This window comes from Zosterops lateralis (assembly GCF_965231275.1).
Source record: "Zosterops lateralis genome assembly, chromosome: 4".
Lineage (NCBI taxonomy): Eukaryota > Metazoa > Chordata > Aves > Passeriformes > Zosteropidae > Zosterops > Zosterops lateralis.
The window spans coordinates 14,884,135-14,905,873 of NC_139765.1; the positions used below are offsets into that span (position 1 = coordinate 14,884,135).

At 46.1% G+C, this 21,739-nt stretch overlaps 1 protein-coding gene across 4 annotated transcripts in view; it reads left to right on the plus strand.

The window, feature by feature from the left end:
• The first annotated feature begins 5,806 nt into the window (after positions 1–5,806).
• Positions 5,807–21,739, plus strand: part of CREB3L2 (cAMP responsive element binding protein 3 like 2) — a 70,051-nt gene continuing 54,118 nt past the window's right edge. For 2 of the 4 annotated variants that reach the window (XM_083859469.1, XM_083859470.1), the window contains exon 1: positions 5,807–5,944. In XM_083859469.1, the coding sequence (XP_083715595.1) occupies positions 5,837–5,944 (108 nt within the window). In that variant the 5' untranslated portion in view covers positions 5,807–5,836. Of the gene's footprint in view, positions 5,945–15,821; positions 16,263–21,739 lie in introns of those variants that run through there. The other 2 variants (XM_083859472.1, XM_083859471.1) reach the window with 2 other exon arrangements.

A 21,739-nucleotide genomic window follows, 5' to 3' on the forward strand; every position in this document is an offset into this window, starting at 1 on the left:
TAGTCTTTGAGCTCTTCCCCCTACAGAATTTTTGGGGTTTTTTAATGCCCTGTGAACATTCTGTACTAACAAAAACTTCAGTTCTTTCAATTCAGCATCTGTTTCTGGTTGATGTTAAAGCTCTAACAAGTATCTGAGTCACTGGTGTACTGTGTTAGATGTATTGCAAAGCCTTTGCTACTTCACTGAGTTATCAACAGGAGATTGTCTTTTTAAATAAAAAGTCCTGACTTTGGTTCCTTTAACTACTTGTTTAATCTGAGCCTGTTGTACTGCCATGAGAATTGTGATGGTGCTCTTGCACAGTAGTGATTCAAGCACAGTTTGTGCTTGGTCCACACAATTTTTTCCTGTTTGTCAAAAGCTGAGGTTTGTCTTGAGCTTTCTGCTAGGGGGCCTCGAGCAAATGTGCTGAGCTTTTGTTCATTCAGTGGTCACCTCGTTTGCACTCTGCTGTGATGTGGAGCTCATGGCAGTGTCTGTTTTGGAGCCTGAGAACTGCCGTTCCACTCCAGACTCAGAGCAGAAGTGACAGCAAAGATTCCCTTCACCACCACAATGGAGCGGCCAGAACTGCCCGAACTCTGCAACTGCTGAACGGCTCCTGCTAATCTCTGCCCCTGGCTCAAGCTGGAGAGCTAACACAAGATATTAAGATTAGGTGCCAGCAAAGAAAAATATTTGCTCAAGAACTTTTGAGTTTTTTTGCCCTTCCAGTTCTATTTAAAGTAGCTAGTACACTTTTAAAGGTTGACCTGCTACAAAGACAACACACACTGACTTTGACCACACACTGGAAGGACTGTGCTGAATGTTCAGCACAGCTTGGCAATAGGGCAGGCCTTCCCAAATGGTTCTGCATTGCCTTAGTTACAGCAAAAATAACCAATGGCAGAGGCTTGTTGTGTGTTCATCTCTTATGACTTCTCTGCTGCCCTGGGGCAAAGTTAATCTGTAACTAATTCATTTCAGTTATGACAAAATCCTGTGTGAAATCAGCATTCCTGTAGCATCTGGTTGGTTTTGTTATGGATAGGTACTTGTTCTGTGAGGAAATGGAATAGGAATGGTATCACCTGAGTGAAATACAGTGATTCCTTGTTTATAACTATGCAATGAGTGTTTTCCCATGGTGTCCCCTGAAAAAGAGTATTCTGCTTTTTCTTGTCTATGTTAGCATCTTGTATAAACCTGATGAGGCAAGCTGTGATTGTTTGTATTAACCAGGATATTTAGAAGTGTTTGACCTTAAGAAATTTATTTTATGTATTTATGGTGATATTTGGAAAATATAGATACAGGTGACTTCTTTTTAGAATCTCAGCATGTTCACCCAGTACTTGGAGTGTTTCTGAAAAGCTCTGAGGCAGAGCTATTCTGGTCTGCAAGGCGGCTCCATTGCACTCAGTTATTCTGTCACCCTGCTGTAAGGTATAAGGAACACTCCTCTCCTCTGTTTGTTTTTGTGGCTGTTTTGAGGAAGACTCTGTGGCGTTGTGCCTGTGTCACACAGCAAAGAATGCTTTCAACTTTAATTCTCATCAATCTGCTGCAGAAATTGCTCTGTCCACAGGAATTATGAGCCATGAAAAAGAAGTAGGAGAAGATGCTTCACCCAAAGAATTTAAGTCCCACTTCACCAAAATAGCCCTCTTGTTGTTCTCTGTGAGGTTGGGGGCACTGTGTCTGTGTTCCCAAACACAGGTCACATTTCAGTTCAAGACCAGCAAGTGCTTGTTGGGAGCTGGTGAAAGCTCTTGCAGAGGGGCAGGGATTGCAAAGGCAGGAAAGCTGAACCGGAGCTTAGAGAAGCCCCTCGGTACAACAGCAAAGAACATTCTGGTAAAGAGAGCCTGTATTTCTCAGTGTACCAATTATGTGGGCTTAGTAACAGGCTGTCTTCAGGGCTGGCCATCCCACTTTTTTCATATGTCAGAAAAGGAATAAAATGCCAGGATTGTGAGAAGAAAACTTTACTATTCTCAAGCTCACCTTCTGTTTTTAACTCTGAAATTTCTGTGGTGGAAGCCTTTTTGCCAAGTAGTTGAACGTGTCTGAATGTACAAACTAAGACTTGGTGTCTGTTTGTCTTGGCAGTGGTGAGCTTCTCAGCACAGCAGTGTGATTTAGATGTCATTTACACAAGAAATTTGCTTTGTTAGTGCATTGCCAGATACTGGGTAGTGCAAGTAAAGTCTTTGCATAACACACAAAGAAATAACTTTCACAGGGTTTCTCCTGAGACATCCTCTAGTGGGAAATCTGTCAGTGTGTGTGAGATTTTTCTTCTGCTTGTTGCTTAGTCCCACGCAAAAAAAAATCAGCTTATTACCATACCTGGCTATTTCACAAAAATCTGTAGTAATTATTGTGATTTGAAATTGACTGCTGGTTTATTCTGTATAGTCTTACACCTGAAATTTGTGTCCTGCACTCTTTAAGAAATGCTGAATTTGTTGAAGAAATCTCTAGCTGTGGCTGTTTCCTGTTGCTTTCAAGGGGTAAGATTGTTTTGGTAGCTGGTCAGAAGCCTGGCAGTTTTCATCCTGTGGGCTCTGTTGCTGTTTGTTCTTTCCTTGCTAGTTGGTTTCTCAAATTGATTTGAACAGGGTGGCTGTAGAAAATGGATGATTATCTTGATCCTGGTTGTCACAAGTCAGAAAAATGTCACCTGTAAATATTTAATGAACCTTTGTGCAGCTGACCTGATCGAGAACTGAGTAATGATGTGGTTGCAGGAGTTGTGGCTTCTGTAACCCGGATCTGCAAGGAGAATGAGAGCACCTTTCCTCTGCCAGGCTTTGTATTTTTGCTTGCTTTGTTCTTTGATATTTTAAGTAAGTGGTGTTTGTTTGGAGCTCTGCCTTAGCAATCTCCTCTTTCTTAGCTGGTTTGGTTTTCTCTGTAGGTTTTCAATATGTGTTTTCTGTGTGGGCTTTCTGCTCCTTGCAGAAAGGGAATGGAATTTTCAGTAAACAAAAGCTGAGCTCTCCTCTGTATGTGCAGACAGTAATTCCCCACCCTTTTATGTTCTTGTAGACTTTTGGTCAATTTTTATACTGTCCCCCTGTGCTGCAGAGTGAGTTCAAACCCACTTCAGAAGAGTGCAGTGAAGAAAGAGTCTTACACAAAAGAAGAAATCAAAAATGCTTTCAGAATTACATGAGTTGGAACTTAATACTGTAATAGCTCCTCTAAGAGAAAAGTAATGAAGCATGGAGAAACAGCCTTGATTTTTCAGCAGGCTGTTAACTATTGAAATCCACTATTTAAATCCTCCAAGGAGTATGGGATAAAGTTAGAATAGATGTGTCTGTATCATGCTCTTGTTGGTTTTAAGGTGCTTTCCCCAGTGCCTGATTCTGGTGTAGGGTCCATCTGTGGGCAGCAACATGTGACACATTAGACTGCTGTCCCATGTGTTGTATCAGCATGCTGAATAATTAATATTCTCTGGAAAGGATTAGTTTCCTCCACTTCTGTCTCTTCCTTCTTGGTGCCCTGTATGTGCTGCCAGTCTCTAGCAGAACTTTGCTACTTCAGATTTCCTTCCCCAAGAAGAACTGGTGCTGCAGCACAAACACATCAGTGTGGTCTCTATGCTGTTGGCTGCCACCGTGCAAAGCAAATTGGTCACATTTCCTTACAAAGTCTTGGGTAATTTCAAAGATGTTGAAGCTCAAAACTTACATGTAGCCTTGAACACTAATTTTAATAATGTGTCAGTAACTGGGCAGGATGCCCAGTTACCAATATTGTGTTTTATATTATAGCTCCAGAAATGGGTAATTTTGTGTGTCAAAGCATTTCAGTGGCCAAAGAAGTCTTCCAGCATACTTATGAATTCTCAGCAGCTCTGTGTCACACAGCAGCAGCTGTGCCTCAGTGCCAATGATAAAGAGAGAGCTCCTGGAGAAGTGCAGAGGGGTGAGGGACACAACTTTATATGGTGCAGAAAGGTGGAAACCACTGGGAGAAGCAGTGTGCTGTTTACCAAGGTGCCCAGTTTTGTAAGAGTGCTTTATCCAAGGTGGCATGACAGAAGTATGTGCCTGTGCAGCTTCTTCCTTAAATAAATACTTCTGCCTGATAAATGTGCTAGGGTGAGAAAGTTCAGCCCAGTCCTTGTGGCCCCTTGTTCTCATCACGCTCAGCAAAGGAAGCTGCACTCACCCAGTCAGGACCATCTTCTAAGGTGGGTTTTGTTTGTTGATTTACAAGGCAAACTGTGGGACTCCCTTTAGACTTCCCATATGGGCAAAACATTCGTTGAGTGCCCCAGCCCCAAGAAATTACCCAGTCACAGCAGTGATTGTAGAAGGTGCTAATCTCAGCCAGCAGCGTGAGGGAGAGCCTTTTGTTAAAGGGATTATCACAAGGCCTCTACAGCTTTGAAAGAAAGAACACATCCAATAAAAACACGGAGGCTCCTGGATGAGGAACTGACCTTTACAAATTTCACAATCTGCATCTCGGGCCTGGCACAATGGAATTGTGATATTGGAATTGATAACAGTGCCAGGACACAAGAAGTTTGCACCTCTGGCTCGGCTTGCCAAAGTGGAAGGCAGCAATTTAGGAACTGGTAATTTGGCTTTAGGTTTGGCTTTAGATGATTTCTGTGCTGCTGAAGGCAAATATCAGACTGACTTCTTTCACAATGACTAACTTAAAATAGCGAATCGTTGCAGGAGATCTTTGGTAGTGTAACTTTTGTTACACTTTTAAATTTTCTTCCTAATCAAACTCCAGCAGCTTAATAAACTTTAAAGGAACAAACTTGGTGAAATCACCATTATTTTTTCTATTCTTGTTGCTGTTGTGCCTATTAAGGGCTGGGGAATCCTTCTGGCTTTGTTTTCCTCAGAGGGCTGGTCTGGGCTCTCCTGAGCGAGGACTGGATGACTCGTGCTGGCTCTGTGAGTGGACGGGAGTGGCTGCCCCAGGACGTGATGTCTAAAGGGAGGTTTAGGAGGGAGACAACACGCCAAGGCCTCCGGCTCTGGTTCCTGTCTGAGGCAGCCGGAGCTGTCCCTCAGTGCTGAGCCGGCCCTACCCGAGCGCCGGGAGCTGCGGACAAGCAGCGAGGAACGCCCACCTTTTAAATCCGAAATCTTTGGCAACCTTTCACTTTTAAAGAACAATGGAATGTCAGTGTTGCCTCGTCTTGGCAGGGACACAAGTCTTAAAATACCATAATTTCCCGTTGCCTGTGATTATTTTTACTGCCGGTTGATGAGCGCTCTGGGACCGACCGGGGTGAGGCAGGCACCAGCGTCCTCCGTGCAGCTGCCCCGAGCTGTGCCGCTCTGGTTTTCACGAGGCGCGCTCTGCCCTGCGCTCATCGCACAGCTCCGCTGGCTGTGCTGTCCCACTCCCTCCCCCGGGGCCACCATCCCGGGCGCGGGGCCAGGGCCGCCGCGGGTCCCACCCTGAGGGGGGGAGGCGGGGCGGACTGCGCCGGGCGCAGTCTTGTCGCTGTCCCATTGGCTGGCGCGCCCGCCGCTCCGCCGCGCCATTGGCCGAGCGCGCCACGCCCACATTCCGCGGCCGCGGCCGCTCGGGGCCCGCGCGCCCATTGGCCCGCGCCCGGCGCTGCTCGCCCCCGATTGGCGGGCGGGGCGGCGGAGGCGGGGCGGGTGAGCGGCGCGCAGCTGGCGGGGGTGACCCGCCCGGCCGACGCCCGCGCGCTGCCGCCAGCTGGGGGAAGGCGCCGGGGCGGGGGCGAGCGCGCGGCTCCGCGGGCCGGGGCAGGGTCCGGCAGCGGGGCGGGGGACGGACCGGCCCACAGACAGACAGACAAAGCGACGGGCCGGTAGGGGTGCCTGCGGCCGCCATGGAGGTGTGCGAGAGCGGCGGGGAGCAGCCGCCGCTGCTGCACTGGGACCGCAAGCTGAGCGAGCTGTGCGAGCCCGCAGACCCCGACACACTGCTGAGCCGCACGGTGAGGAGCCGCGGGGGCGGGCGGCGACTCCTGGCGGCGCCGGGAGGCTGGGGGTGGGATGGCTGAGATGCCGCCGCGGGTGGCCCTGTTTGGGGGCCGTGGTGGGTTCCTCGGGCTCCCCGTGGGCGGGAGTGTCCCGGGGTCGCCACCGGGCGGGCTTGGCCCTCAGGTGCTCCCCGCGCCCCTCGCCGTGACTGCCGCCCCTCCGGGGCTGCTCCCCCGAGGGCCGAGGTGTCCTCAGGCAGGCCCTGGGGTCCCCTGTGCGCCGGGGGGTCTCGGTCCCCTCCCCTCCGAGCCTGGCGGTACCCGGGGTCCCGCAGCCCCCGCCCGGCCGGGGCGCCCTCGGCGTGGCCGCTTCTCCCGGGCGACCGCGCAGGAGTCGCCGGCCGTGTCCTTCTCCAAGACAGGACTGTCCCGGCTATGTCCCGCTCCCCCGGCGCAGGAAGGAAGTGACACAAACTTCGATGTTTTTGTTGTTTATTTTTTTGGCTGGAATCCCCATATTTTGGCTTGCGCAAAACGCATAGTTAGGAGAGTTACGAGGAAACGGGTCCTGTTAGCTCTGCTCTATTGGTTCGCTGTTACTCAGGAGGCTCCTCGCAAGCAGAGCGATCGATACACCTCTGTAAAGCCCTGTAGGTGTAAATCCCGAGTGGAAGCGTTCCTGGAGCACCTTGGGAGAGCAGCACTGGAGACTCTCCAGCCCGCCGGGATGCGAGGCGCGGGGCAGCCACGCCCGGTGTGGTTGCTGAGCACGTGCTGGGATGGAGAGCCAGTGGAACACGATGGTGGCAATGGATGGGCAGTGCCCGAGGGGCTCCGCGCTTCTGCCTTGCTCCCAAGAGGGTGACGTGCAAATCCAGCCCCGGAGAGAGGCACCCAGCTCTTTATGGGAGCAGTGGTGATCCCACAGCCACTGCCTCTGTGCCGGTCTTGGCGTTAGTCTTGTAAGACAAACAAGGAAAACCTTATTTGCTCTCTGTGGTATGTGGTAGTTTTACTGATCCGGGATCGTGTCCGTCACAAGCTCCAAGGCTCATTCCAGCAGGAAACGAGCCTGCTGCACGCGTGACGGTCCTGAAACAGTGTTTGGCTTCTTTGTCTTTGAAAGTCTTGGGCTTTCTTGTGCAATGTGTATCTTCTGGTAGATCCGGGGAAAAGCGATCGTGTTATGGTGGCTTGGGTTTTTGAAAGAGCCAGCAGGAGCACTTAACTATGGAAAGCCCTTCCTTCAAACAGCTGTTTTCTTGTGGGTGTGGTTTTTTGTTTTTTTTTTTTTTCCTCCCTTTATCAACAAGAATGTTGTGAATGAAATAAGAAGCTCTTTGGCGAGTGTTCCCCTTCAGATTTTAGTTGTGGTGGCTTACTTCCTCTTGCTCTGTTTGGATCCTTGTGATGAAAATGGAGTTGCCACTCTTAACTTTTATTTTCAGGCACAGTGTTCACATTTCTTCTTTAATTAGTGCCTTGAAGGAGATCTTACGCTTGGGCTAGAACTTGTGGCTGTAATGAGGTGGATATGTATCTTTTCTGCCCTTTTTCAAGGAGCCTGAGAATGAAGTGTGTCTTGATAAAGAAAACATCCTGTTTGTCTGGTGGATGGAAATGGGATGCTTTATTGGGATTTGCAGCTTCAAATGCTATGATGAGCATTTTGTAAGGGGTAGTGCATAGCTGGATGTGGAAGATCTTGGGCTTTGATGACCTTCGTTGGGAGTAACACTGACATTGATTTGTTTGTGTTTGCTGTCTTGCTGATTGGGTCGTTTTAGGAGTTCAAGATTTCTTCAGAGACCCTCTTCAAGCCAAATAAAAAGTGTGAAATCAATTTCTCTTTTTGATTGTTCTTGGAATTCTTCTGAAAGAAGTTTCAGAATAAAAGAGCCCAACTAAATGCTATTAAGTAGGTATAGTGAGGTATTGCAATCTTTAAAGAAGAATGTTTATGAAATTAACATTCTGTAAAGTGAAAAAAAAACCCACTTCTGCCTGTTGAACTTTTTCTTTTGTGAATGTGCCCTGCTGTGTGGAGAAAAATACTGTGCTTGATACCATGAAACACAAGGTCTCTATTTACCTCTGGCCAGAACTTCATAAAATCATTGGAAAAACCCAAAACAAACAAACAAGCTCTCTGGATAAAACATCTGTTCTTCTCGTGGGCTGTGCTTTCCGTTTTGAGAGGACTGGTTTGACCCAGTTACTCTGCTGTTTGTAAACTTACTGCAGGGTATTTCTGGAAATATTGGAATGATGAGGAGACTGTTTGCGTGCTCCCTCTGCAGGAGTGCCCACACTCTGTGCTGTCTGTTGCCCTCACAGCCAAGGAACACGGGTCCTACAGCATCTTCTGGTCTTCACACACTCCTGAGGTGCCCCTTAGCTGGTTGTGCAGGTCTGCATCCAAGGGAACCGTGGGCTTGGGAAGGGTCTCTGGGACAGTCATGCATCCCTGGGAGCGTGAGCTGGACTGGCAGGGGGAGGAGGGAGAAGATGGTGATGACTGAGGGGAGAGCTCGCAAGCAGGAAGAAGGATCAGTGTCATTCCACAGTCAGACCTGTGTGTACATACTGATGAGGGTGAGAATTCTGTGCCAACTGCCTTTTGTGTATTTTGAGTTAAAATTTAACCTTTCTGTGACCAAGAAGGCTGTTTCTGGCTCTTGTTGATTTGACACTAGCAGACAGGTGTGAAAGTATGCATACACTTAAAAACTTGACCTCTATTTTAAACTGTTCCAGCCTGCCTTAATTACCAGGGCTGAAATCCAACCTCCTGGGGATTTACATTTCTCTTTAACAGCTGATGATTTCACCAGTGCCTGGAGCTGTGTGAGGAGCCATTCCCTCACCCCACTGGTGCTGTCAGTGATATCATCGGCTGTACCTGGAGCAAGTGGGGCCTCAGGAGCTCAGTTCTGCTATTGGCAGGCAGCAGTCCTGGAGGTGTCTCGTTAAAGTCCTCACAGTGCTCACCTGGATGCCAGACAGCTTTACAGCAGTTATTTTTCCAGAGTGGTTTAGTTTCCCATGAAAGCAAAAGCTGAAAGGTTTCCCAGAGGCGTGTTCATGGTATATGTCATGTGTCTGCATTATATAATTTTCTTCTGTGCTGTAACGTGTTGTGACTGTGTTGGTAGTGCTGCGTGCTGGCACTGTGCAAGGCAGTGTTATTGTTATTATTGTTATTTTTAGTGTTAGTGTTATTACTACTATTTATGCGTTTTTTCCTGGTGGTCAAACAGATGGGAAACACAACACCTGCCACTGTCCAAGGGGAGCAGGAGCATGACCAGGGGGTAAAACCTCCAGCTTCTTGCTGCTGCTGTTACTTTCCACAACACACAGGTGGGCTTGAAGTGGGAGAGCTCTGCTGTGGGCCATGGGGTCCACTGGAATTGATCTGTGGTTGGACATGGCCCAGCTGGGACCATGTCTTCTGTGACAGGTGTCAGATCTGGTGCAGATGGATAAGTCTGACAAACAGGCCATGAAATGCCAACTACCTGTCCTGTTGCTGGATGGGGGCTGAAAAGCAGGTAGTTCTTAGGAGCCTTTGACATTTAAAACCTCCTTATGTATTACTGAGGAGGCAATTTTATTTCCCCCCCCTGCCCCCCTACATTTTCATGGTTATTTTAACACATTGGCTGCTGCTTCCAGATGGTAGCAAAATGCTGCTGAATGCAAGCATGGATGTGGTGTTGGCATGGCACATGTAGAACTGCAGCTGCCCTACAGGTACAGGGGGACAGCAGCTGGCTTAGATATTTAGGACCGAATTCCTAGATGACATATCCTGGGTGTCTGGATGAGTGGTTAACTGGAAGGTAACTTCAAATGCCAAGTATCCCAAATGGTTTATTCATTAAAGAGCCCAACTGTTGAACTTGGAACTCATGAAACAATTTGAATTAGTGAAATGTCACATTGCTGTTGTCTGAGTGGTGTTTGAGCCCTGTAATGCTGTTTCCATGTTGCTGGTGATGCTGTAGGCAGCTCAGCCCTGGGACAGGGGTGTAGTGTAGGTTGGCATGTGAGGAGGAGGCTTTCCAGGCCGCAGCTACCCAGTTTCTGTCTCCCTGTGAAAGCAAAACCAAAGGTGAAGGTTAATGATCAGGGTTGTGATTGTCATCTAAGATGAGCTTGGGAAACTCTGAGCTGGCCTTCTTTCCTCCCCTGTACAATTCCCTGAACCTCAGCAGTGCTTGCCTGGTGACTCATTTCCTCTGCCACAAAAACGATGCTTGCTGTTACTTTGTGAATCTAATGACTTCTGCAGGAAAGCTGCTTCTGGATGAGCTGCCAGGGAGTGCCTCGAGCTTTTGGAGTACCGGAGTCGTTTTTTTAATGGATGACAGTGCTTGATTTTTACAGTCTGCGTGCATTTAATTGAAAGCTGTGGTTACTGCAGTGGGTGTGGATGTGGAGCTGGTTGTATCTTATTGTGTGGTGGCTGCATGGAGCTCTCTGGTGTTAGTATAGTTGGATCCAATTTTTGTTTCATTTTAGTAGGGGGAGAGCTACTTCATTTATTTGCACATGGGGTTTGGTCTGTTGCCCACAAACCATAAAGCTGAAATCCCTCATTCTTTCTTCTCTATACACCTGCAGCTGACTTTATGTAAAATATTTGTACAGTCTGTACTTGCAAAGATTTTTCCAAAATTTCAGCAGAGAGGGGAAATGAGAAAGTGAGATTTTTAAATAGTTGTATGCAGAGTTCATACAAAGCAGTAGTGTTAAATTTTGTCAATGACTTTCCATATCAATAAAAAAGTGAACATCACAACTGCTGAACAGCAAAATTAGTTGTACACGATGCCGTGCACTGAAAACCATTTCTCCTCCTCGTTTTCTTCCCAAATTTATATGAGAAAACTCATCCAGTTTGCCAAGAGATGTCACATACTTGTAATGGTCTAACTGATCTACAGTTCCTCTAAAAGCTGAGATAAACACAAGTAGGAGACCTTGAAATTTTACCCTGCTGTTTTCTGACAGTTAAAATTAGAAAAATGGGGGTATTGAATTGCTGGCTGTAACTGTATAGTGAAGTGCTTGATCTGCAGTGAAGACAGGAGCTGGAAAAAATGTTAGTCTGTCCTGGGACTGACTTTGAAGCATGGTAGATAAGAATGAGCCAGCACAAACCCACTATTTAGTATTTTTCCTAATGGACGTGACTGATGTGCACTGTTCTCTGTAAATGTTTCCTTTGGAAAGCCAGTCCTTACACATTGAGCAGGTTGTGCACGATAGCAGGGGTAAAGGAATTTCGCTTATGGTGTTACCAGACAGGGCTTTCCTGTGTCTGGAGTTGTTCAACTTATCTACAGGGCTGGTGGGAACTTGTGCTCTTTGCAGGTCTTTGTTTGCAATGTGAAGAGTCCCTTCTAAGCTAGGGCTAAGTGAGTTTCCTCTATCCAGGGATGGGGACCAGTTTTTTATTAAAGCAGTCTTGCTTTTTTAGGGTTATCTGTGTCTGTAGAGGAGACCAGTGTGTGCTATTCCTTGCTGGCTACTCCTCCCTCCAAAGAGCCAGGAGCTGTGTGTCACTGTGGGCTCATTTTCCTTGGTCCCTCAGCTCACAAGGTCCCCCTGAGATACTTGGTTGCTTTAAAGACAGGATCCTTTGAAAGTAGCCCCCTGTCTCTGACCAGAGAGGTTTTCTTGCTGGCATTGCACTTGGAGGTAGGTGCTGCCTTTTTGTGCTTTTTTGTATCCAAATGTTGGTTATCAGGCTTTGCTGTCCTTACTGCTGCCTGTACACCTTCCTCCCCGCATTCCCAAAGGCTCTTTTCCAGTCACTTCATAACACTTGGTTTAAACATCCATCATCTGTATCCTTTGTCTTAGGCTGCTTCTCTTGCTTTTGGAGAAGGATCATTTTTCTGGGTGAGAAGTTAGCAATTACTGATAGGTGAAATTGCTGTCAGACACAGAGTGTCTGACCTGGCTTGGTGGCATTTGTCACAGGCTGTCTTGGCTGCCAACCCTGAGCTTACAAGGTCCTCCCTTTAACTTCTCTGATTCCCTAGAGCATCCCTTTTTCCAAGAGAAATAGGTCCCTGGTGTGTCCCTGAAGGGTGCTCTCACAGTAGAGCTCTCTGTTTTCAGGAGGGCACATTCTTTTGTGCTGTTGTTCCCTATTCATCTCTCTCTGAATGATGGAGATACCTTCTGGCTGTGGTTTTTTTGTGGGTGACAAAACCTGACAGTACAGTTCTGCACCTGGATATAACCACAGGCTGTTGTGGCAGCTGCCTTGGAGCTCATCCAGTTTTAAAATGACTTTTTGCCAGAAATTAGCTTTCAGGGGTATCAGCTTGCCCTGACACAGCTTGCCCTGTAGCAGCCCAGGTACTGATACAGACATGAAAAGGCAGGTAGGAATATTTGGCTGGGGAAGGGGTAGTGGAACTGCATTTTGAGCTAAAGGAATGTGCAGTGGGAGTAGTCAGAGTAGATTTATGAGTTGTGCTCAGAAGCAAGCCTGGTGTGCATGTGTGTATTTATTTGATACCAGTAGACAATTATTTTGATGTCACTGGAAAGAACAGGGCTTGCCTGGAAGAGGTATTTGTTCAAGAAAAAAGGGTTGTTTGAGAAGGATATGGGTAGGTAGCAGAAAAATAGATAGACTTGGTGTTCAAGGAAGCACTGATGTTGGATTGGTCCATGGCCCCACCACCCTTCTATGATGTCAAGTGCTGGTGAAAAGTGGAGGCTGCCTTGGATGCTAAATTATTTTTCTTTCATAAAAGTGAAAGGAATGGCATGCAAAGAATATGCTTGGCTTGGAGCCACAATTTGCTGGCAAATATGTTGCCGTTTCACCTCCTTGAAGTAAGTAATAGGCAGTAGAGAAGACAGGTAGAAAATGGTGGGGTTTAACAAGGCATAGCTGAGGTGCACATTCAGTCTGAGATGCTGAGCTTTTCAGAGCAGGGACTTTTTCCTCATTCTCCCTATCTGTGAGCTGTCAGACACAGATCACAACTGCAGGAAAAAAAGTCACTGCATTGAGTTGAGTGCTAAATGTGTGCAGGAAGGATACACATACTCTACCAAATAATGAGCATTCCCTCTCCTGAGAGTGAGCAGGGAAGCAGAGAGGGCAGTGTGAAAAAATAAAGTGTGGTTAAATGGGCAGACCTTAATTTCTAGAGCTGTCCCCATAGGTGCCATCCATCCAAATGTGGAGCTGAATACTGCCAGTGACCTCTCTGTGTCTTGGAAACTACTACCCTTTTTTTTTTTTTTTTTTTTTTTTTTTTTTTTTGCCATCTACTGCTAACTGGCTTTCAGTCTTCTGTATGTGATCTGGCTCGGCTGTGGTGACAGGCAAAAATTTAATGGAAAAACGTGACACCTGCTTCATCTCTCTTCTCTCTGCCAAAGAAAAATATGAAAAATATTCTTCTGCAGCTGTGCTGGGGCTGGCTTTGTCCTTTCATGCAATCTGTCAGTCATATGGGGTGAGAAATGGAGACCAGGCTTCTCTGCTCTGCCCTGATAACCTCTTAGGAGCTTCAGGCCTCTTTCCTTGCCAGATTGGATGTTTCCTGGGCAGCAATGTAGGGCAGAAGTTGGTGGAGTCTCTTCTCCTGTAGTGTAAAGGCAAAGAGCAATATTCCTGATGGGCTTTAGTGGCTCACCTGGAGCTGGGCTCACTGCACTCCTGCAGCTCTGCTGGGATGAGCCCAGGCTGTTTGGTGACCCTGCAGCCCTCATCTCCAAGCTCTTGCTGCAGCTGAAGTTGCCTGCAGAGGAGTGTGCTTTTTTTGTGTGAGATGGGCTGATCTCCAGTAGACAGGAGGAAATCATTTACTCTTGTTCTGCACCAAAGATGTTGAGTACTGCCCCTGATTTTGGATGTGAGCAGAGTCCTAAGCAGTGGCAAAATTCTTTGAAGCACAAAGTGGCTTGTGAAGCAAGGGAAGCATCTTTCAATTGCTGTACTTAGGAGTACCCAATTTAATTTCTCTTCTCCAAAGTTTGGATGCTGTGATGTGAATGTCTGTAGAAAAGAGTGGAAAAAGAGTCAGGCTCTTTACACCACACCATGGCAGGAGGGTGAGAGGAAATGGACATCAGCAGAAGTGACAGAGGTTCAGACTGGTAAGGAAAAAGGGCTTCACAGTGAGTATAACTGAGCACTGGAAAGAGCTGCCCAGGGAGACTGCACCACCTCCTTCCTGGCAAGTTTTTAAGACCTGACTGGCTAAAGCCATGAGTAAGCTGGTCTTAGCTTAGTGTTGGCCCTGTTTGGGCAGAGACAACCTGAGCCCCTTCCTGCTGGAGCTGTGCTGTGGTTACTTTCACAGCAGTCTGGACTCAAGGCACTGACCTGCTCAGATTGGGATGGGGCACTGCTGGGCAGCAGACTGGTTTGTTTCAAGGTTGTTTGTCTATGCTACCTCATACCCATGTTATTTCCTTTTTGTGGATAACCCTGAAATTAGCTCATGTGCATAGCATGGCAGAGTTTTTGTAGACCTAAAACGTGAAAAACACCCAACAAAAAACCCTCCAAACTCCAGTCCTTGAATACCAAGTAGATCTGTTCCTTCATCCCTGCAGCAAATTCTGTGTGCAAGAGAGTGCTTATCCCAGGGCTGCTTTTTTCCCAGCCTTCTACAAGTTCTTTTGTTGGCTTCAGTAATCCACCTGCAGTGTTTTGATTTTGTGGGGGTTATCTGAAGACATGTGTGTTCTTGTTTATGAAGCCTGTGGTACCCACAGGAGAGATTTGTGTATGTGTGGAACCAAAGCTCAGGAGCAGCAGAGAACTGATCTTCTCTCCTGGATTTTCTCATCACTGCTGAGGCAGCAATGGCAGGGTTGCCTTAGAAAGCCTGTGATATTATGGACATGGCAATGCCTTCAGGAGTGGCCAAGACTAAGAACTTAGAACTGAGACTGCAGTATGTCTTGCAGCTAGACACTTGGCTTTCTGGGACCTGTCCTGGCTAGCAAAAGATGAAAACTGAGGGAAAATATGATGTCTGAACTCTCCACTTTCATAACTCCTAATATGAGGCAGTGGCTGACTTTCTGGAAAACATCTATCTCATCATAGGTGTAACTGGCCTCATCATCAACACTGCTGGTATGTCTTGTTTGAGCTGCTTGGTTGCAGCTCTCTACCCCTCCTCCTCTGTGCTTCCCCCCCCCGCCCCCCCCCCCCCCCCCGACCGTGGCACAGCTGGCTGTGTGACTCAGGCCTGAGAGCAGTGTGGGGTTTCAGGCAGGCTGGTCAGAGGTATTTTTTAGAAAAAGGGCATAAAGCAGAAGGGTTCTTTTTAGAAAAAGAAAAGCACAAATGGCTTTATGCCTTGTGTGCTCCCTGGTGCAATGCTGCAGGGACCGAAGGCTCTCTGGGGATGTCCATTATGGTTGGCTGTGAGCCATCTGCCCTTCCTCTCGCCGGGAAGCATTTCTCCCTTGCCTCTCCAGACGGATGCCTGCGTGTCTGTCTGAGCCCTTCCCTCAGGGCACTCCTGAGGGGGCTCAACCCGAGGCTCACTGGGAGAGGGCGAGAGCTGGCGGCTGCAGGAGGGCTCCAGATGTGCGTGGGTGCTGCTCCCTGCAGGAGCAGCCATGACAGGAATCACTTTTGGCACTAGTTTTAAGGCATGAGCTTTCTGGATGCAAAATTTGTCCCCTCCTCGAGCCTTCGTGCTTTTGCAGTTCTTCCAATTCAGTTGATTTGCTCCTCATGGCTTTCTGTGGATGCTGTCGCTTGCCAAAAGGACTAAAAGAGAAAAAGAAGTATTTTGTACTTGCCTGGGGTGACTCGTGACTTCTCACTTGGCTGTAGTAATTGAGAACAAAATTTCAGCTAAATTTCCATCAGAAAAGTGCTTCAGGGAGTCTGCTCTGTGACTTGGGAATGCTTCTCTATTGCCATTGCTTGTTTGTTAGGTTGTTAAAAATATGTTAGAAAAACCACAGGGAAAAGATGAACTTAATTTATGTTGCTGTTTTTTTCTTAACTACAAACACTGTAAGATCTGCAAGATCAAAATGAACACAAAAAGTGTCACTGACTTTCCAAATTGTGCAGTTAAAATCTTGATTACATTTCTAAAAAGTTAAAAGGCATTTCATGTTCACAACTTTTTTTTTTTTTTTTTTAGTTTTAATGAAAAAGAACTTTTCTTGGGACATCCTGCTGGCAAGATTGGTTGGGGATGGAAGAAAACCCTACTTGGTTTTAAGATGCGACTTCAGTGCTCAAGTGGGACATTTCATGGTGTGGTGGCTGGGATGGAGCCACTGGAGCTACGAGGAAATTGTTTAAAATTCAGAGGTATTTGAGGGGGAAAAAGGAGCTTGGAATTGTAAGCAAGAAAGGAGAGTCTGCAGAAGTTCGCACTGCTGAAGAGGCTTTTGAAGCAGTTATTGAGTGCAGAAAGCTGTGAAGTCTGGATGTAAAGGAGCCAGGATTGTGGCTGGGAATGGCCACTGCAATTATGAAAGTGTTGAAAAGTATGGTTTGGGGAGATTCTTAAAAACCTGGGTCTTGCAGGTGTCAGTATGTCAGAGTTTGGTTGAGGACTTTTCAGTTCTTGACACCTGGATATCTGAAAGAAAGGCTAATTTGGGAGAATTCCTACAGCAGCAAAAGTAAGTGGTTGAAGTAGCAGGTTTCTGAGAAATGGTTACAAACATTAAATGTGCATTGCTTTGAAGGTGAACAGGTGTTTGGAGGAGTTTGAGGAAGTGATGTGATCAGAATAGTTTATGTTAAGCTCACATTGCTATTCTTGAGGCATCTTTCTCAGTTTCATGTGATGACTGTAAGGATATTTTCAGTAATAGTACCAGAATAGAGTGTCTGTGAAAACTTTGATTTCAGCTGTGGTTCTCGTAACACACAGGTAATGAATATTTCTGTACTCACAGCAAGATCCTTTCAGAGCTTTGTGCTTAGATTAAAATTATCATAAAAGGGATTGTGAATCTTAAGCTATCATTATGCTGTGCCCTTTTTAAACTGCTAATGTCCTCTGGTAATACCTTTTCTCTTTTTGTCTGATCTAATGCTTATAGGTTAGAGAAGGGTAAAAAAGGATCAGTGTGAAGAAAAGGGAAGCTGGTGATCAGCAAAGAATATCCAAGGGGAAAACACAATGTTGGCAAGTGTAAGGGTAGAAAGGGGACTTTTCTAAATGGTGTCATATGAAAATTAGCCACAAATTAGGTTACAAATTGCCTTGGAACCAATAAATTTTGATAACTGGAAATCCAGATAGGCTGGAAGGTCCCAGAGGAGATGTTTGGCTTGTTGACATTGATTTTTGTTGGGTCATGACATCGTGAGGAAATATCCGAAAATATGCAATTAATAGAGTAAAGGGGAAGAAATGAAAACTATGCACTGGAGGTCCTGGTACCAAAGATATGTAAAAATACTAGGAATCTTTTAGGATTCTGCAGTTACAGAGTACAATAATACAGATAGGATTTAACCCTGGTAGGCAGAATTTAATGGAAAGCAAATATAGTCAGACAAACTTGGTTTCGTTCTTTGAGATGAAAAAAAAAAAAGATAGTAAATGGAGACATTTTGCAAGCAATTGGGTATTTATTTCATTGTATTGGTTGAAAGATTGTGCCACAAAGTATATGGAATTAAAGGACTGACTCAAAGTCATTGCAAATGGAGAATTGGTGTCAGGAGAATAGATTTATTGGGTTCTGCAAAAAGGTACCAGACAGGAGGCTCCTCAAGGTTTTCATCCATGGTCTGGAAGCAAAGTGATGTGGCTAGGAACAAAAAAATAGGTATCTACCTATGGGACAGGCGAATACATATTGGAAATCAAGACTTGGAAAGTGGAACAAAAAAAGTGCTAAAATATACTTGACTTAAGAAAAATGTTCATTCCTCAATCTTTGAGGCACACCCATATTCTCTTCTGGCAGTTATATTTCAACAAATTATCAGATTGTATATAAGGGTACCTCATGGAAGCAGTGGATTAGGACAGGGAAGATTAGGAAGGTTTCATAGTCCTTTCTAGCTTGAAATGCTATAAAACTTTATTGCTGGGCCTGTTGACTTCAGGGCGTAACATACATCACATGCATCACAGCATTTGGTCATTTTCCTGAACTGTTGTTTTCAGTGAAGTTTAAATAAGTGCTTTAATTGCTTCAAGCTGTTTTTGGGCTGCTTGTGTTTATCATGACGCCTCTTGGCACATATAAAGGAGGAAAATGTACCAGGAATATGGAGAAGGATAAGATTTCTGCTAGAAAAAAAGGCATTAGTCTCAAAATACAGGGTCACCTTTATGTATATTCCCTCTTGAAACTGAGTACCAAAGGTGGCCTTGTATTGTCTGAGCCTCTGTCTGGGATGGACTGGGTAAAACACAAATGACTGGTGTCAGTGTGCCAAGGGTGTTCAGCTCTGACAGGTGAAGGGCAGAGGAAAAGAAGAAAGCAAGGCAGTTAGGGTGAGGTATGAGGAAAAAGGGAATGTGTGAAAAGGTGGGATAAATATACAGATAAAACCCCGAAGTTTGTAGCTTTGATTTTAAAGGTATAATTAGTGGAAGGTGGTGGCTGATATGGTTCCAGTTGTGTTAATGGTACCAACTTTTACCCCAGTGTTTAATAGTGGAAGATTGTTCTTGTCCCTCTGCCTCTGTGCATCACACTACAACCCTGTACTTTTCTACATCATCAGCTGCAGGAAGCTTAAAATCCCTTGCCTGTGGCAAGTCTTACCTCATTCATGCCTGTCCAGAACTTCTGCAACATTTTAACAAGCCTGGTCACCTCTGTGTGATTCCGGGTCAGTCTCCTCATAGTTTACAGGAGAATAGTCTTTAATTCTGACCTGAATTGAATTGAAACAGGAGGAAGAGAGTGCCTGGGACATTTGGGAAGGGCAAGTAATTTTTCTCCCTTGGCATCTCTTTATTTAGGTAGCTGACAGATAGGAGATACTGCCTTAAACTGCTTCCATGGCATGACATAACCTCTTATAGTGGTAACGCTGTGTTGGTTTTTCTCCGGAATATGCTAGAAGCAAAAATATTTTATTCAGGTATAGTGTGGACAGTAGATGTGATTTGAAAGTGTCCAAAAGCTGTACTGGAAACGTGGCAATTACCAGGAGAGTGCCCATCTTCCCTAAGGCAGTGTTCCTTCTTTTGGAAATGAAGTCGCAGTGTGCCTGTGATGTGATGGTGTGTGCGGGGGAATGCTGTTCCACTCGTGAAGTGGCCCCTTCCTGACCTGCTTAGCATGGAGTACCTCCTGGAGAATGCCTGGCAAGGAATGAAGCTCCTCAGCCTGATGATCCTGTCAGGCTGGTCAGGCTCCACCAGGAGAGGCTGAAGCTACGTGCTGCTGGGAGTCACCTCTGGAGCCTGTCTGGGGATGGAATAAATGAGCAGTGCTGGTCCTTCAGCACTAGTTAATTTGTGGGGTAAATTCTCCTCCTGTGACTGCCTTCGTCATTCTGCTGTGCAGAGGTAACGCGTGGCAGTGGAGCCACAGGACAAGACATTCCAGAGTACTGCCAGAAGGCTTTTGAGGGATCTCTCTTGATTTACATGCCCTCTCTTAATTGAGCCCTCTGAAGGCACTTTCCAGCAGGTGCCCCAAAAATCTCAATTCCCATGTCTGCTTAGATCTCCAACAAGAGGCCTGGTGTTAGAGCCAGGCAGGGTGCATTACATCAGTTTAGTCAAGCAGCAGGGAAAAATGGGAGTCAGAATTCTGTGGAGATGATACGAAGTGAGCAAGCAAATGCCTGAGAAAACCTGGACCAAGTAGGAGTGTGAAGAAATGTGGAGGCAGAGGAAATGGAGTGAGGAAATATAATGAGTTGTGTGCAGCCCAGGCTGTGACTTCAGTGGTCTGCCCTATGTACCAAAGAGAGATGGCTGTGCTGGTGCTGGGAAACAGCTCTTTGACAGTTCAGTCACTGGCAGATGCTGCACTGTGTGTGAGCTTTGAGGCAGTGCTGTGACAATCTGAAATGTGTCTGTGTGATACTTTACTTCAGAGCTCTTGTATTAAGCAGAGATAGTTGATACATCTCGTACTGAAGCTGTACCCATATAGGAGCTGATCTTCTCTCTGAACTTTGGAGGGGAGAGGGGCCTGGTGTAGAAGTAGCCCTGAGGTTACACATGGCCTGGTGCTGTCTCATAGCAGCAGGGAGGAGGTAGCTGTCATGGTTTTTCCTTGTCTCTAAACAGATTGTCAGGGATTTCTCTGAAGTACAAGGACACAATTAATGTAACCAGCACATTCAGGTTCCTCTCTGTAGTTATTTGCAACACAGAGACACTTAGACCCTCTTTTGTTAGCTTAGCCAGGGACTGAGCAAAGACCTGTTTTCTTCAGCATCCTGTATTTTCCCCTGATTTGGTTTGAGGAGTGGTGCCCGTGGTTGCATCACTCCTTTGGGCTTCTTCCTGGAATCTCCCTGCAAACCTGCCTGTTCCCAGTTAGTGGCAGTGTTTCAGGAATGTGAGCCAAGCCAGACAGGGATGTTCCCTGTCAGATTATGGATTTTTTTTACCTACTTGATCGTAAAATAAAACCTTGGTAGAAGGTTTACATGGTATGTATTGTATGTAAACTTTCTATCAAGCTTTAAAAATGCTGTACAAATCCATTTCCCACAGTTCCCCACTAAGGGAGTGAGCAGGGAGCCTTAGGACCTTATGGTCAGTGTAACTGCAGGCAGTACAGTCAAATGCTAGAGATCACTCTTAACTTCTCAGAGTCTCCTTTTTAGCAAATAGTCTTTGCATTCTAGTGCTGTTCCTTTAAATACCAGATAAGAAAATAAGGTTGGGAGGAAGGAGAAGGTTTTTCCATCCCTCTCTGACAGGGTGGAAAAAAAGAGTTATGAAATGTAATTTTTTAAATAGTTTTATGTGAGGTACAGCTCTGTGTCATTTAGATCTTCTCCACTATAGCCTAGTGCACAGTTTCTCACAGTGGTGGGCAGACTCATATGAAAGGGCACAAGTGTAACCACTATGAGGGGGTAAAAAAGGTTTCCATTATTTTATTGGAAAAGCATATAGGCAGAGGATCTGTTGAGGGGATCCAGGGAAGGGGCAGAGAGATGCAGAGGAGCTGAGAAATGTGTGCTCTTTCAGCCAGCTCCTGCCCTAGAAACCATACAGTGTAGGAGGGTGTCACTTCAGGTGTTGGTGGTCTTGTGGAGCTCTCTTAATTAATTTTTGGTGTATTTAATCCAGACCTGTCAGCTCTTGCTGAGTATGTTTTAATAGGAGAACCTCTTCCAAATTAAGCTTTGGAGAGCTCTTCAGGGGGTTCAGACTAAGGGGCAGGGCATGGATTGGACAACAGTCAGTTTGACAGAATTTGGGAGGAAGAAATAGCAAGGAGCCGTCCTAGCTTACAACTTTAATAAAGACTAATTGACTGACCAGGAAGAGATTTAAGAAAGCAGAAACTGTCTGTAATCTTCCTTAAGGCAAGAGTTACCGCTATAAGAGGCTGGGTTCCTCTTATTCCATATTTCTAGTATATGCATGGTGAACCTGTGACTTAGCAGCAGAATGTTTGTCTGCAGACTGTGCTTTTTTATCTTTCCCTGGCAGACATAATGCAGTTGTGTGTATTGATGCCTCTGTGTGAAGCTGGGGCTGCTGCTCAGAGGCACCTCTGGGAAGTCTGGATTGCTTGCTTTGGTCAGAGGCTGACTGATAAAGTGTAGGGCAAGCTGGCTCAGCCACTTCGGTTTGGATTCTGGCTGGGCTTGGAGGGCTTTAGAGGACGTTT